This window comes from Osmerus eperlanus, chromosome 10 (genome assembly GCF_963692335.1).
Source record: "Osmerus eperlanus chromosome 10, fOsmEpe2.1, whole genome shotgun sequence".
NCBI lineage: Eukaryota > Metazoa > Chordata > Actinopteri > Osmeriformes > Osmeridae > Osmerus > Osmerus eperlanus.
The window spans coordinates 8232687-8246881 of record NC_085027.1 but is presented as its reverse complement, the minus strand read 5'-3'; the positions used below and the strand labels follow the sequence as shown (position 1 = coordinate 8246881).

At 49.1% G+C, this 14195-nt stretch overlaps 1 protein-coding gene across 1 annotated transcript in view; it reads left to right on the top strand.

The window, feature by feature from the left end:
• The window catches only part of tpcn2 (two pore segment channel 2), an 11134-nt gene extending 7918 nt beyond the window's left edge, over positions 1–3216 (top strand). Inside the window, 2 exon segments of the mRNA XM_062471787.1 lie at positions 886–936; positions 3140–3216. Coding sequence (XP_062327771.1) covers positions 886–936; positions 3140–3216 — 128 coding nt within the window.
• Positions 3217–14195: the final 10979 nt, after the last annotated feature.

Below are 14195 nucleotides of genomic sequence, written 5' to 3'. Positions count from 1 at the left end.
GTGTGTCTGTGCTCACCCAAGAGCATTACTCCAGTCCCCCAAGAGATGTCAGTATTATACCCTGGATGCCCCCGGCGAGTCAGCTTTCCAACACTGCTGCTGATCAACTTCTAACCTAGCACAACTTATTCTAATTGTTTAACAATCTGGTTAGTTACACCTGGTTGGAGCGTAAACCTACATGGGGTAGTGGTATGGCTCAACCTTTGACCTCTGGGAATGAGGGAAAGTGTTTTGAAGGTGCCATCGTAAAATTTACATAACACTTCAGAGATTGGTTCATGTTTAGATGTGCAGTCTAGCATGGTCAGATAGCAACATCATCAACACAGGGAAGTAATATTTAGTCATTGTTAAATGACCCCTCTCTGATATTTAAACAACAGCATATTGTTCACTGTGCTTAGTGCTTAATGCTTAGTGTGTGTGTGTGTGTGCGTGTGAGAGAGAGAGAGAGAGAGAGAGAGAAAGAGAGAGAGAGAGAGAGAGAGAGAGAGAGAGAGAGAGAGAGAGAGAGAGAGAGAGAGAGCAAGGCAGGTTTGTACCTTCTTGTGTAGAATGTGAGAGGGGTCAGTTATACGGCATCTTGAGTTTCCCTCTAATCACTCTTGAAGGAAGTGTTCCTGGATTCCCACACACTCCGGACAATAAGACCAGTATTAGCCTCAGGAACGAAGCTTACTCCCCCTCCCCCTTTATCCCTCCCCCGCTCCTTCCTCCCCCTCCATCCCTCCCTCTCTACCTCTGCTCTTTCTTCCCTTCCCCCTCTCTCTCTTTCCAAAGTTCTCGAATCCAGATGAACGTAGCTACTGGTCTCACCCGTCTGTCCAGCTCTCCTCCTCCCCCATCTCTCCTTTCCTCCCCCTCTTTCTTCTCCCATTCCAGTGTCTAACCTCTGCATAGTTTCCTCTGATCACATCTCCTTACAGAGGCCATGTAAGAGATACTCCTCACCAAACCTGGCTGACTGGAGACCAGGACATCTTCTGATGTCACTGTGGGGACCTCCGTGCTAAGTCCTTCTAAAGACCTGATGTGTTCTGTGATGTTGTGAACATGGTTTGAAAGACAATATGTGTTGTTGTGATCACCATTTAAATGAAACCTTGTAATTTGGGGTCTGGACAGTAAACCCCAAACAGTGTAGGAGAGCCTCCTCTCATCCTGTAAAGGAAGTGGAATCGGCAGGAAGTGGAAGTGGCGGGAGGAGGGAGTGAGTGTTTATGTATTTGTATGTGTGTGTACATGTGTGTGTTTGTGTGTGTCTGCCTATAAGTCTGTGTTAGTGTCATTATGGGGCTTGTTTGTGTTGTAAGGCTAGTTAATGCTGGTTAAGGTTGTTAGTGGTTTATCTGCAGTCCAGTTCCCGAGCCTTGCGATGTGGGAAGCAGCTAAGCTCCTTACAGGCTGAGCCCTGACAACCCCTGGGACAGAGGTCAACCTGCAGGGGTCAGGAAGGGAGGAGATGGGGGCGGGAGGGGGTTTAGGGGTGGGTGGGACAGTACAGGGTGTCAAACATGAGACATAAGACTGTAGTAGACAATGATCATGGTGATTCTGGGAGGAGGAGGAGGAGGGAGGTGGGGGGGAGAGGTGGTGGAGGGAGAGAGATAGTAGGGAAGAACATTAAAAGGACATGGAGAAATGTGGAGCGAGAGAAATGGAAGAATATGGACTGAAGAGAGAGAGAGAGAGGGGGGGTGTGCAGCTGTCTGGAAAGTTAGGCTGGACTCCTATGATCATCCAGCCGTGAAATCAGCCCTGGACAGCTCTGCATTCAGAACTCTGTGAGAGGCACACACGCGCACACACACATACACACATATTCAAGCAAGCATTGACACACACACAAACACTTCATATTGCTCTCTCCCTCTCCTGGTCTATCACTATCCCTCTGTATTTATCTCACCCAGTGTTGAGCAAACTGTAAACTATAACCTTCCTCAATGAGCAGGAACTTACTGTAATGTCAGCAGGCAAATGCAGCATAATTTGCATTTGGTGGACTGTGGACTGGAAGATGGGGATTGGTGAATAAGGCATTCTTTTCCAAAGTTCTCTCCTGCTACTGAGGTCTTTGGTGGGGGAGGAGATGGTGAAAATGGGTAGGAGGAAGAGGGGGGGGGGGGCATTCTCCAAAGTTTTGAGAAAGCCCCTATGTTTTTTCACTAAACTTGTGAAACTCCTGATTTCTACAAGTTTTGTAGGGCTAATCTGTCACACAGTCTACAGTAGTCTACAGTTACAACACTGACCATAACTCTAACCTGAACCCATAGCCCATGACCCCTAATATAATGTAGGAGTTCTCTTCCCTCTCAACACATGAGCAAACGTTGGTGGCTGGTGAGTTCAATGCCAGGAATCGAAAGAGGGTATATGTGGCACAAGTCTGGGCACAAGCCCTGACAGGTTGGCACGGTATTGCCAGTGGTCTGGGCTACAGCCCACCCAGCCTGTGGTATGCCCCTCCACCCCTTATCTCTCTCTCACTACGTACCCTCTCACCATCTCTGGAACTGCTGACTACCACCTCTGTTTCACCTCTTAATGAGCTACGTGTGTGTGTGTGCGTGTGTGTGTGTGTGCAGTCCGGATGCCGTGTGCTCTGCACTCTGTCTGTTTCACCTCTGATCAGTCGCACATGAACAACCTTTGAACTCTGACCTGAAAGCCAGGCATTCCATCCGTCAGTCTACTCTGGTGTGTATGTGTGTGTTATGTTATGCGTGTGTTGAGAGGTGGGGTACTGGTGTTTATTTACTGTTGGCTTCTTGCTTCTGGTGAAGCATAGCATTTCCTGTGCCTGCAGGGAGGGAAGAAAGGTCCTGTTTCTCTTTCTCAAACACACACAAAGTAGGTAGTGTGGTTTACCCCTAACCCCCAAAGGTCAAATGGAACTATAGAATTCTGGGATGCATGTTCTTTCATGTTTTTAGATGCTAAATCAAACCACCTTCATCATGCTGCAACAACCTTTCTACCTTACTGTGAGACAAATGCTCAAAGTCACAGGACTACCACAATGAAACAATGCTATCAGCAAAGTCAATCCAAGGACTGACTAGCTCCCTCCCTCTCTACCTTCCGAAGTTAACCTCACCTGGCCAGTCCTAATCTGAGACTCTCCTCTCAGTATCGACCATCGAGACAGCTGAGCTGCAACCTCGACTAGCAGACTGTGGATCTGGTTTCCTCAGCAAGCCTCTGTAAGATTCAGGTGAGCATCTTTCCAGACTCAGACACTGCAGGACAAAACATGTTAGCATTAGCTTGTGTTACAGTAGCACAGGCCAAACTCGCTGCGTTGAGATTGTATTCGTCAGTTTTGTCTGACTGCTTTAAGTAGTCTGTCTCTCTCCCCGTGCTTACCTGTCTGACTGCCTGTGTGTGTGTGTGTATGTCTGTCTGTCTGTGTCTGTCTGTCTGTCTGTCTGTCTGTCTGTGTGTGTGTCTGTCTATCTGTCTGTCTGTCTGTCTGTGTGTGTGTGTGTGTGTGTGTGTGTGTGTGTGTCTGTCTGTCTGTCTGTCTGTCTGTCTATCTGTGGGTCTGTGTGTCTGTCTGTCTGTCTGTCTGTCTGTCTGTTTGTCTGTGTGTGTGTGTGTGTGTCTGTCTGTCTGTCTGTCTGTCTGTCTGTCTGTCTGTGTGTCTGGCTCATCCAGCCTCCTGCAGATACAGAGGGCATGACAGACGGAGTGGTGGAGTGACAGACCTTTCTAGAAGGAGAGAAAGAGGCTGATTGTCTCGGCGCCCCTCGTCTCCCGCCCAGCCACGGCCTCACATGCCTCCGCAGGAGCAGAGAAAGGAAAGAAAGAGACTGAGAGAAAGAAAGAGAGGGAGAGAGGGAAGGCAGTTTCGCTCTGCAGCTGCTCCTCTGGATGTTTTGGGATTACATCAGAGCCTGAGAAGAAAAGAGGGACGGAGGGAGAGAGGGAGCGAGAGAGGGGGCACAGAAGAGAGGGGTGTGAGGCACACTCCACAAATCAGGGGTCTCTTTCTATTGGGGCGCAGTGAGGGGGTGCTTCCAAACTACTCTTCACACCGGCTTAGGGAGAGGAGAGGAATAACACGAAGGAGAAGGGGGAGCTGGAGAGACAGAGACAAAAAGATAGATTCATATTGTTAAGGAGGATAGATTGATTTAAAGAATTCTATACCACGCAGTTGGAGTCAGTCATTTGTCAAACCAGAGTCAGCTTTAACAGAACTGCCCTGGTCCTTTGTTGTTACTGTACTGCAGGGTTCCACAATGTTCTCTGGATATCTGGTGGTCATCCTATTGGTCCTGCTCCTCTGTAGGCGTGTCATGTGGCATGGCCTCTGTCTTCTGATTGGCCAGATGTGGTTCCAGAGGAAGCCAGGCCCCAGACAGGAAGCTACAGTCAGACAGAGAGATGGAAGACAGGATGTGGTCACCTAACTGTCATGGCTGCCTCTCCACGTCCTGTCCACATCCTGACTCATCAGCATCATGTTGACTCCCGGTGTAAGGACCATCTAGTAGAACTGTTTTAACTGTGTTGGAACAGAGCTGGTTTGTGTGCCGGTCACTAGAGAAAGAGTGAAAAAAGAACAAAAGAGAGAACGCTCACAGTCACGTGATTGAGAACCAGTTCTTACAGTTCTAACTTGTTATTACTCATCCAAGTGTGTGAAAAACCATGTCATGTCTTTCTATAATCCATTACATAAACGACCATTTAAAAGATACAGAATGAGTCATGTTTCACAATGATTTCCGTTGGACAAGGTCACATCCATCCATCCATCTATCCATCCATTCTTCCATCCATCCCTCCATCTTAAATCCATGCTAGGACAGATGAGTGCAGTATTGTTGTGGCCTTGTAAGACCCAAACACATACACACACAAATACACACCTACACACACTGGCCCTGTGAGGTCAGAGGCCGAGAAAAAGAATATTAATCATACAAGGGCAGTTAGAACTCTAACACAAAGCATACTGACAGATTTACACGATGGGTCGCCAGGGAGACAGAAAGCTGTTGTTGACCCTTCTGGCCTCTGTGGCCTGCTGTTGGTTCTCCACCACATTTAACTCTCATTTTAAGCTGGAATGGGGGCATTGTGAACTGGAGGGTTTATGACTGTTTTTGCCAATGTCATTGTGTGTGATGTGAGTGGCTCTGCACTGGACGTCTTTGTATCCTGTGGGGGCCCGGGGAGGTAGTTGTGGAGGGGGGGGGGGTGTTGGGTGGTACCAGGGGCAGTGATGTCGGGGGTGTGGCTGGGCCTCGACCTCTGCAGACCCTCATGGTTGATGGATGTTTATGGTCGGTTCTTCTTCTTCTGTGTTGTGATGGCCTCTCAATGTCAAGGCTCTTCTCAGTGCATCCTGGGAGCGGGAGGGCCAGGGGAGGGGGGGGGGGGGGTGGAGGGTGTTAAGTGGCTGCTTCCCCTTCCTTCCTCGCTGGCTCTCGGGGATGAGAAGGTGAGAGGGTGAGTCGGATGGGGAGGAGAGGGTGAGTGTGTGGTGGTACGTAGGCGAGGCGGCGTTAGCTGTAGCCACTGCAGCAGAGAAAGGAGGAGGTCTACTGGGCTGTGAAGAGTCCTGGGGTCTGGAGGGCTTCAAACAACACCCACACACCAACAGATGTTTCTCCACACCTTTCCTTCACAAGAAGGAAGAACTACTACTGTAACACCTCAACCTGACATACACACACATGCACACACACACACACACACGCTAAGAGTCTCCTTGATGTCTTTGTCATCTCCCGAGGTTGTGAAGACACCCTAGAATTCCTGGGATGCCAGGGCTGGTGTGTTTCGGTGTGTGATTCTGTGTGTGTGTGTGTGTGTGTGTGTGTGTGCGTGCGTGCGCTTGGTGATGGTATCAGATAATGTGTATTGTCCTACATTCCTTTACAATTATCTCCTTTGCCTCGTCCTGTCTCCTGACCATCACCTCCATCAAGCTGAGCAGAGGGGGTTGTAGAGAAGGTCTTTCCCCCAGACGAGGCCTCAGGTCTGGGTCATGGCATGGAGGCGACTCCCTGCCCCCCAGAGTCTGAGGATGCCATGGCCTTAAACACAGACCGTAAAGTTTAATGACTCTTAATTGGACCACCTGTCTGCAGTAGGGTATTGAGTCTGACCTCCCTCCCCAGACCAGGTCAGGTTTACATGCCCAGTGCATGGGAGCTTGTATAGTAACCAAACTATAAGTGTCTGATTTAGCTTATACAACATCCAAACCTGCTGTATGACAGAAAGAGGAAGGTTAGGAGGAGAGCACACATTTCCCCCTTGTAAGCACGTGGATAAAGATGCAAAGTCTGGGAATCCATGGGCCCGTGAATGAGGTACCCCTCATCCAGTCCTACAACACCATCTCTGTTGGCATAAAGGTGGAGACAGTGTGAACCGATTACAGCCCTGTCTCTCAACCACCACCTGAGCTGTCATCCACTACCATTTCATATGATCTTTACAGGATTGTTTTATGTAAAATACTATGAAATATTGTTTGTTGTTCGTAAAAATGTTGGTTAACATTGAGTTGGGTTTAGGACAGCTTTGTGGACATTAAGATTTAGAACTTAGGCCAGAATGCTAGGAAACTATTGAAAAGAGCAGAACCAAGAATTCCAATGTGCATGTCCAAATGGCAAACCCCAACCCTAATACTTAAAGGTGATATGTTGTCATAGCAACAGCACCTGGGACCATGCTGGTGACCTAAAAGGTGACAGGAGATAGTAAAACAGCTTGTCACCCTCCAGCTCAGGAGGGGGTTTCCCCAGCGGTCTACCTAATGACTTACCTGACTGGTTGCTTACCACCACACCAGGCTGGTCTAATGAGAGGTCTGAAGTATGCTTTTGATCTCTTCTCCTCATTTCCCACCAGTCTTGGCTCTCGACCCCCTCTAACTAGGAGTTGATAATACATAATACATATAAATGACCCTCACCCCCCCACCCCCACCCAAACCTATTTCTCACTTCCTCTCTGGTCTCCCCATTGCTGCCCCTAACCCTTGGAATGGCTTAACGGTTCACACGTCAGTGCAAACTGCTAACCCCCCCAGCTTCCCTCCTCCTCTCCCTTCTACTCTGCAAGCCTCCATAGACCCTGCTCCTTATGGACACAGCTCAGCTCTCTGTCATTCATTTACTTTCATTCCCCCACAGTGGCCCTCCTGTGGTTTTCTCACACCTCCCTGAACCCCTCTCTCTCTGCAAGGAGGGGGGGGGGGGGGAGGGGCTTGGGCAGGACAGGGCCTGGAGAGGGGGTTGGGGAGGGGGCCCAAAGGGTGGGTTACCTCTGTCTCGGTGTGGGTGTGTGTGTGTGGGTGTGTGTGCATGTGTGTATGTCTCAGTGTGGGGCTATTTAAAAGCACATCTGTTTTCTGGCTGCATTAGCATCAGTGAAAGCATGTAGCCCCTGTACAGCCCCCACTGTGATTGGCTGACTGTAGATAGCCCATCTGTCAGGAAGTACAGAGGACAAACATGAAGACATTCCTCCACTCTGCTCCATCTGTCTGACCGGTACACAACACTACACAACAACACAAGACAACTCAGAACCACACACTACTACACAACCATACCACACAAAACACACAGCAACACAACGCTACACAACACTACACACAACAACACAACAATACTACACAACAGCACACAACATCGGAACACCACAACCCTACATGGACACCTCACAGTGCAAATAATGGCCTCAGAAACACCCCCAGACTTCACTCTGAAAAATTCTGATCAGAGGGGACAGGATCCTGGTGCAGACCAGAGGAGGGACAGGATCCTGGTTCTGATCAGAGAGGGGACAGAATCCTGGTTCTGACCAGATAAGTGACAGAATCCTGGTTCTGACCAGAGAAGGGACAGGATCCTGGTTCTGATCAGAGAGGGGACAGGATCCTGGTTCTGATCAGAGAGGGGACAGAATCCTGGTTCTGACCAGATAAGTGACAGAATCCTGGTTCTGACCAGAGAAGGGACAGGATCCTGGTTCTGATCAGAGAGGGGACAGAATCCTGGTTCTGACCAGAGAGGGGACAGGATCCTGGTTCTGATCAGAGCCCCACACTCTCTCTCAGCTCTGCACTCACTTCTAAAGACCCTTGGTCCTTTCTGAAGGGCCGGTTTAGATGCTTGCATTTTGTGAAAGCGTAATTATGGGATATTGTGCGTGGTGACTATGGCGATGGGCTCGGCTGTCCTCTCACATTAGGCAGACCTGGTGCAGCAACCATCTTTGGGGTTTGGTCTCCATGGGTTGGTTTCACAGAGTGGGTATGTGTGTGTGTGTGTGCTTGCCGGTGTGTGTGAGAAAGAGAGAGATGTGGAAGAGGAGGGGTGTGATTGTGTTGTTGTGTCCTGTGATCTGAGTGAATTGAAGCTTTATCAAAGAGAGTTGTAGGATTTATGCCTGTAGAAACTCCCTCTTCTCAAAGCCTGTTTGTGTTTCTGCTGCTACCCCCATTCATCAGGACTCATATTAGCATGTGGGAGCAGCAATGTTGCTAACCTCGGACCTGGTGCATTGTGGAAGTCTTGTTAGCACGATGCTACACACAGCCCCCCTATACATATTTACCTAACAATGCAGAACCATCCAGTTAAGGCATTCCAATGGTTGGAAGAACTGGTGGGTGTAGTCTATCAGCTCACCTGGCGATGGTGCTCTTTCCCCAAATGAACTATTGTCCGAACACTCAACTTATGTAGACCAAAGCGTGTTTAGATGTGTATGTGTGTGTGTGTGTCCGTTGGAGGGTGGGGGGTGGGGGAGGGGAGAAACAAGAAAAGTACTTCCTAAATCTTTAATTACTTCCTAAATCTGCTTGGTAGAAGGGGAAAAGGTTGTCAATCAGTATTTCTAAAAATAATGACTCATCATTTTGTTTGAGTCTGAATGGAATAACCCTGATCCTATATGATTTGTTTAACTACATGCTCTTCTGGTTCTACCCATTGGCACTTATTTGCTTTTCACAATGTATGCTCATGTTTTGGCTACCCGCAATGTTTTTGGTGCTATCTCGTTGTTCATGATCATTGACCTATGCACTTTTTGTAAAGCTCTCTCTTGTAAGTCGCTTTGGATAAAAGCGTCTGCTAAATGACTAAATGTAAATGTAATATGACCTTCCGACATCTTGAGCAGTTTACATTGAGGTAGTGTCGTGGGTGTGGATATAACTTTATGATCTTGACTTGATCTTTCTCCATTGCTTTCCTCTCAGTTTCATATTGACTAATCTCATTGCAGCCTTGAGAGTGGGCCTATATCAATACTTGGGAGTATATCAAAGTATTTGAGGCTGCCCATTTGGGGCCTGTTTGGCAGGTCTGATTGCGTTGGGTGACATAAATCAAGTGCACCCCTGGTGTGTCAGTGAGGCTGGTGTGTGGAGCTACAAAGACACCGCTGCTGAGCTGCTCTCTGTTTGCTCTGCAAGACAAACAGGCTGAGGCTCCAGGATGGCTGCACCCTACTCCCACGCTCAGGTGGATGGCCTGGTTCAGGAACAACCTGGGGCAGGACCTCGGGACAACGTCTCCTTCCCCTCACCGCCCATCTCACGAATCGTGCTCACCAGTAGCCATGTGCAATTTGTGTTTTCATTGCAGCATCCTCTGCCCTCAACTGGCTCTCAACCAGCCCAACCCTACTATACCCCAGTCCAGCCCAGCCGTATTCTGCCCCAACCTAGCCCAGCCAATTCTGGACCGCCAGACTGGTCCTCCCATGGACCACCTGGGCAGATGCCTCATGCCAACTTGTTGCTCTTTTTATATTCCACATGGACTGGAGGGCAGCCAGTTATATCTGACCCTCTGGACTTGTTCCCAGGGGCCACTTTACAGCGGCACGCCATGCTGAGCAGATGGAAATGTGACACGCAGCACACGGCCACACTCTCCCGCCAACTGACCCAGGGGTGAGACATTACACCCCCTCCCTGGAATCCTCATATCCCCCGCCCCTCACATACACACACAGACACACACACAAGTCCCCCGCCAACACTTGGACTTGAGCGCCAAAAGAGAGGGGGAAAACAGGCTAACAAGAGAGGCCTTGTGTCAGGCACATGTCAGGCGTGTGTGTGTATGTATGTGTGTATGTGTGTATGGACTCATGGAGGAGCTGGCTGAGAGTGATCTGGCAGGTGCTTCTTTTGTCTCGAGGACAGTAGCCCCCCAACAATAGTGCTGCCTGTCTGTCTGTCTGTCTGCAGTGCCTGCCTGCCTGCCTGCCTGCCTGCCTGTCTCTCTCTCTCTGTCTGTCTGTCTGCAGTGCCTGCATGCCTCTCTCTCTCTCTTTCTCCCTCTCTCTCTCTCTCTCTCTCTCTCTCTCTCTCTCTCTCTCTCTCTCTCTCTCTCTCTCTCTCTCTCTCTCTCTCTCTCTCTCTCTCTCTCTCTCTCTCTCTCTCTCTGTCTGTCTGTTGTCATGGGTGAAGCATCCTGTCAGGACAGAGACAGCATGAGCAGTGTAATTACAGTCTCATAACTCACACGGACAACTTTGATTCTCCCATGCAGCCAGGATCAGGATAAAAACAATACAAGTTTAATATAATTATGGCTTTGGAGAGTGTTCTGTCTAACATCAGAGTATTCACCGCCAGGAATAGCTGGGGGGTTTGTGTGTTGTGTGTGCAGTTGCAAGGACTGGAGCACCTTACACACACCCAAACATGTAACTACCTGAGGAGTCTGCCCTCAGAGAGGCAGTTCTAAAGACAGAGGTGTGCAATATTCTAGGATTAAGGTCAGTGTTCTGACTCATGTTTCTGTCTTTTCTCTCATTGCTTTCTGCATCATTGTGAACCAGGCATTTGCCACTTCTACTTACTAACAGTAGTATATCTCACAGCACCCCCCTGTACATCCCACATAGCTCTGCCCGCACTGAGGGGGACAGAAAGGCATTAGCATATCCTTGACCTCGATGCGAAGGCCCCATCTGCGCGTGCATGCGTGTGCTCGCCTGTGTGAGAGTTCATGTGCACTTGTGTGTGTGTCTACGTTTCGAATGTGTACGCGAGTGTGCATCTTCCTACATGGAGTGTGCGCATGAATGGACAGCGGCATCATGCTTTCCTTTACACACAAACTGGGATCCTCAACCTTTGTTTGTCTAACGACGTCTAATTAGACATAGTTTGTGGTCAACCATGTGGAACAGCAACTAGCAGGCCTTGTTTAACCTGACCCTCAACATGTTTCTGCCGGGGGACAGAAGGTGGTGGGATGGGAGGTCAGTCAGCTGCACCATCCTCTTTGTCCTGAGTAAGTCTGGTCTGGGCTCTGTCTGTCCTGCGGCGGAGGACAAGCGGGCGGAGGGGTGCAAACAAACAACAACAAACACAAGACAACAAAGACAGACCCGTGAGTGGAGGGAGCTGAGAGGATGGACGAAACACCCCCCCTCACGTACACCTTCTGTCAAGTTAACTGCTAACATGATGTGAGGACGGACAAAAACTGAACTTAAAATCGAGTCATGGGGGGCCTGCAGGGCGGGGGTCTAAAAAGGACCCTACGGATTTCTGAACGTGAGGTCCAGGGAACTGAACTGACCCCCCCAAAAGGATGCTGCTGGGAAACCCCCTGGCAGCAGAGGGGCCAGGTGCAGTGTGTGTGTCAGTAATGAGAGGCACACTCTGGACGCACGTTAGAAAACACCAATGAGTTGTTAGGATGAATCAGCAACTCAATTGAGACCGGTAACAGGGTGTGTATGTGTGTGTGTGTGTGTCTGTGTTTGTGTGGGTGTCTCTGCGTATGTGTTTGTGTGTGGGTTGAGGCAAATTCTTGATTATAAAGAGATAACACTGGCTGAGTAAACTGTCCCATGGATGCTTTGTTTATGGTTAGGTTTTCAAGTAGGCACAGGTTAGAGTTACAGTTAGGGTTAGACAAGGGGAACATAACCTTTAGATTTAGCTGTGGAAATATTTACTGAGGTTATGATAATGCCAATGATGATGAAGACGACACGGGTTAGGATAACGATGATGATGACAATCAATCCACAGAGAGGGAGGCCTGAGTGAAATCAGTGGGGAATACATGAGGATAATGTAAAGATGATACACGCACACACATACACAGTCTCTGTCCCTTTCCCCGTCCAGGATCCATTCAGTGGGATGGCGGGCCCGTTTTAATCCCGTTGACAGCTCTGTCCTGTGGGCTGCAGCCGTGCTCCGCTCTCCAGACCCTCTCATTGTTCTGTCATATCTGCTGAGACCTCCAACTGTCCAGCAGCATATGACTGGCACACACTCCTCTATCAATAGAGGCATCTGCAAACTCACGCACACACACACACGTGTTACACACACTCTCTCTGACTCACACATACACACTTACTCTCTCTCTCTCGCACACACACACACACACACTTGTTGTCTGATGAATGGATGCCTAATATTGACGCTCCCTGCAGGGGTTGAGAGTGGACGCAGGCCCTCCCTGTATGACGGCACGAAAACAGAACTCTGACAACACCATGCATATAAACGTGTGTGTGTGTGTGTGATGAGTCCACCCATACGCGATGAGCAGCGCCTGGTTAGTGTGGCCAGCGGAGCAGCAGTAACACGCTGTAACGCGCGCCTGGACATCGTCATGGCAGCTGGTATTGTGTCGGGAAGCGAGAAACCTCCTCCCACCTATTGTCCAGTCTGCCAAGCCACGGGTGATGCCAGCGGGAGGGGGCCGCCAGTGTGCATGTGTGTGTGTGTGTGTGTGTGTCTATGTATCTGTGTCTGTGTGTGGGTCTCTGAGCATGCAGATGTCACTGGTAGTGGCCGTTTGTGGTGTGTGTGTGTGCCAGTCACTTGCTGGAGGGGGCATGGGGGGGTGAGTTGGGGGTATAATATGATCAGATCATATCTTATTCATGGACATAATAGTTATCATGGGATGGGAATTTGTAGGCGTAGTCGTAGTGAAAGAGCCTCCAGGACAGACAGATGCTCAGACGCTACAGTATGATGGGCTTCAAGCCGCCATTGTCCAGTGTGACTCATACACAAAAGTAATGACAGTTTCTGAGCAGATGTGAACCAGGGGAGGGACTCCAGAATGGGGAACTTAGCAAGGATGTTACATAAGTCTGCAGAAGTTCCACATAGCTGCGCTGTGGTCGGGATCCCACCTGAGCGGTTCTCTGAATGAAGAACCAACAGGTGTTCTGTTGAGTTAACCCCCCCCCACCCCCACCCCATAAAAAACTTGTTTGAAGAGCATGTTAATGGGTGCCCAGTGCGTAATACCGTTGTAACAGAGAGAGGGACTTCCTCCTTTTAGACACTGGCCACCTGCACTGGTTTAGGGAACCACATCTAGGTGAGGCCTGACAGGTGAGAGAGGAAAGGCCTGCATGTTAGACTGGGAGGGCCAGGGAAAGGTCACTCACATTTTGGGTTAGTCTCATACAGTACTAGGGTTAATGTTAGGGCCAGTCTAGCACTGTACTAGGCCTGTACTCAATTAGACACAATTTTCTCACAGGATGTTATCAGAGAATGTCCTCTGGGATGCTTACAAAGTGTAGATTGATGTTCCGGTTGGTGTATAGTTGTGAGAGATCTGTACAACTGATGACAATATAATCTGTCCAGTTGAGTGACAAGGTCATGAGGATTTGAGGTGTGCTGCAGACACTGAGGGTAATGAACTCATGAAGCAGAGCCTTTGGCTGCTGTTCACTTTACTGGCTTTGAGATAAAGGAAAGTGTGAGTGTGTGTGTGTGTGTGTGTGTGTCTGTCTTTGTGTTTGACCATGTGTGAGTCACACTGTCAAACATAACAACCTGAATCACCAGCTTTATACTTTCTAGATCAACAGTTTCTGAAGGTCAGGCCTGGTTCTGGAACTAACCATGCCTGTCAAGGACAGTCCTAGATCAAACCTTGCCACCGGAGGATAGTTCTAGAACTACGTCTACTCCTGTTCAGTTCTAGAACTTTCCCAGCTCCTGTAGAACAGTCCTAGAACTTACCCTGTCTCTGAAGGACAGTTCCAGAACTAACCCTACTCCTGACTGACAGTTCTAGAATCAATCCTCCTCAAGGAGGGTATGTACAGGGCTGATATAAGTCAGCATTGTGTTCAAAGTGCGACAAAAACCTACACCTTTCACCATCAAGTTTATTGATCGTTTACAGCATCAT